This window comes from Myotis davidii, unplaced genomic scaffold, assembly GCF_000327345.1.
Source record: "Myotis davidii unplaced genomic scaffold, ASM32734v1 scaffold59, whole genome shotgun sequence".
NCBI lineage: Eukaryota > Metazoa > Chordata > Mammalia > Chiroptera > Vespertilionidae > Myotis > Myotis davidii.
In genome coordinates this window covers 2994774-2997692 of record NW_006293001.1, presented here as the reverse complement: position 1 = coordinate 2997692, position 2919 = coordinate 2994774, and the positions used below count along the sequence as shown (strand labels likewise).

Sequence of the window (2919 nt, the reverse complement as noted above, 5' to 3'; positions counted from 1 at the left end):
TTGAGCTTTGGAACAGACACCTCTCCCAAAAAGACATACAAATTACCAACAAATATATTAAAAGATGCTCACCTTCACTAGCCATTAGGAAAATCAAAACTACAATGAGATGCCACCTCACACCTGTTAGCATGGCTATTATCAACAAGACAGCTAATAACAAGTGTCGGAGAGATTGTGGAGAGAAAGAACCCTCATTCACCACTGGTGGGAAAGTAAACTGGTACAGCCACTATGGAAAACAGTATGACATTGTCTCAAAAAATTAAGAATAGAGTTACCATATGGCCCAGCTGTCCTTCTTCTGAGGATCTACCTGAAAAACTTGAAAACATCGATGTATGCGCTCCTATGTTCATTGCAGCATTATCCACAGTGGCCAAGACATAGAGACAACCAAAGTATCATTTGATAAAGTATTGGATAAAGAAGGTGTGGTACATATATACAATGGAATACTATGTAGCCATAAGAAAAGATGAAATACTGCTATTGGGACAACATGGATGGACCTTTAGAATATTAGCTAAGCAAAATAAGTCAGTCAGAAAAGCTAAGAACCATGCAATTTCACTCCTATGAGGGATATAAAACTGAAACCCCTTAAATGCAGACAATAGTACGGTGGTTACCAGAGGGACGAGGGTGGGGGACAGTAGTAAAGGAAAAGGGAGACCAAATATATGGCGACAGAAGGCGATTTGACCGTGGGCGGTGGTCACACATCACAATATGCAGATTATGCATGTGTCTTAGAAATTTACACTTGAAACCTATATGATCTTATTAACCAATGTCACCCCAATGAATTTAATTTTAGAAAACAAAAGAAAGGAAATGAAGTACTGATCTTTGCTACAACATTGATGTGCCTTGAAAATATTATGCGAAGGAAGAGAAAACAGATGCAAGAGGCCACATACATATTGAGTGAGTCCATTTACACAAAAAGTACAGATTACACAAATATGTAAATAGAGAGAAAGTAGATCAGTGGTCATAAAGTGTTTGGAAAGGGGTAATGAGGAGTCACTATTAATGGGTATAGAGTTTCTTTTGGGAATAATGAAAAAGTTCTGGAAGTAAACAGTAATGAGGGTTACACAACATTGTGACTATACTAAAAACCACTGAATCATATACTTTAAAAGTAAAAGCTAAACTATAAAGTATCTGGGATTGCCAATTGTTTAATCTTCAGATGTTTTGCTACCTTAACCATCTGGCAGCTCTGAATAGATTCAGACAGCAGTCATGGCAGATTCTGAGGTGGTTAGAAGATTTTGCTGGGACTCCTACCACTACTTGGCAGAGCCTTGCTCTAGAAAAGCAATGTGGTCTGGATTCAGATACTGCTGTGGCTTTCAATAAATTGGTTACCTGTTCAAAAGCCTCATCTCATTATTTGTAAAATGGAGGCAGAAATATTGTGAGGATTGGACAATAACATACTCAAGAGTTTTGCTTTTAGTAGGCATTCAACAAATGGTAGCTATTTCTATTATCTTAGGGAACTCACTCTTCATCTCTGACAAGTAAAACATTCTGACTTAAATGGTAAAAGTATCTTTTATTCCCTTCGAGTTATTATTGTTTTCTGTATTTGTTGCTGATAATTAAGTCTGAGTATTAATTCCAGGTGAAAAGTGAAAGAAAGTAATTACCTATCCAGGTGTTTGGTACTATGTGCTAAACATGTATGAATGGCTATTCCACTTTCATCCAGGTGTTTAGTCAGATGCAACCCTGAAATGATAATTGTTTTCATCAGTGTTAATTGTCCTAAATGATACATTTATATAGGGCTTGCCCTTAAAAATATTAGATGCAAATTGGTGCTTAATAAATCAAACCAAATTTTAAGATTTTCATTGAATCATCTCTTGCTATGCAACATGCCTAATGTTGAGAGGAAGGGGTGCAAAGGAAGTGTAAGAGCCATGTCCTTTGAGTTCTAGCATTTAGTTGATCTGTGTTCCTGGAGAAGGATGCTCGTGATCATGGGCCAGATTTATTAGAAAGAGAAAAGACTTGTCTTTCTTCAGCATTAGAAAGGGCTCACAGTCAATACTCTGTTGTGCTCTATCAAGAAAAAAAATTATTAAAATAAAAGTGAAAAATCCATCCTTGCTTCCTCTGATAAAGTGGCAACAAAGAAATATCCTACTTTTTTAGCAGGAATCAGGATTAGACCACAGTATGGAAGACTTGCTGGTCATAGATGTATTTGAGTGCAGAAATAACTTATTTTGGTGATTCATTACAAAATGAAATTATAAAAGTTAATTATTTATGTTTGAAAATAAAATAAACAATAAATTATAATAAAATTTATAAATTCTGCTTAAAAATAGAACAATAGTATGTAGGGCTGAATAAATTAGCCTCCACTCCATGCTTACGTCATTTCAATATCACCAAAAAACTGGGCATATCTTTGCAAAACTTCTGATAAAATATGAATGGGCAACACTGAACAAGTTTCAAGCAGGGAGCAATTTCAATACAAGGCATCCTATATAATAAAAACTTAATATGTTAAGTGCCCGGTCGTCCAGTCATCCATTCAACCAATCAAAGCATAATATGCTAATAATATGCTAATGATAAGGCTGCTCACTTACTCACTGTGGCATGCACTGATCACCAGGGGGCAAATGCTCCGACCAGTAGGTTAGCTTGCTGCTGGAGTCCAGCCGATCCAGACCCTGGAGCCCTCTTGCAGTTCCCCCCACCTCCCCTGTTGGCCAACCTCCCATATCCCTTCCCGGCCCCGATCATGCACCAGTGCGGTCCCTGCGTTCTTGCCCAATCCAGGACCCCTCAGGGGATGTCCAACCCGCAATCCAGGACCACTGGCTCCTAACTGCTCACCTGCCTACCTGCCTGATCTCCTCTAACCATTCTGCCTACCTGCCT

The 2919-nt window shown here is 38.1% G+C and overlaps 1 protein-coding gene across 1 annotated transcript in view; it reads left to right on the top strand.

Annotated features, from left to right (window-relative positions):
* Positions 1-131: 131 nt before the first annotated feature.
* Positions 132-2919, top strand: part of GCG (glucagon) — a 16456-nt gene continuing 13668 nt past the window's right edge. Inside the window, exon 1 of the mRNA XM_006766557.1 lies at positions 132-223. Within this exon, the coding sequence (XP_006766620.1) occupies positions 132-223 (92 nt within the window). The remainder of the gene's footprint in view (positions 224-2919) is intronic.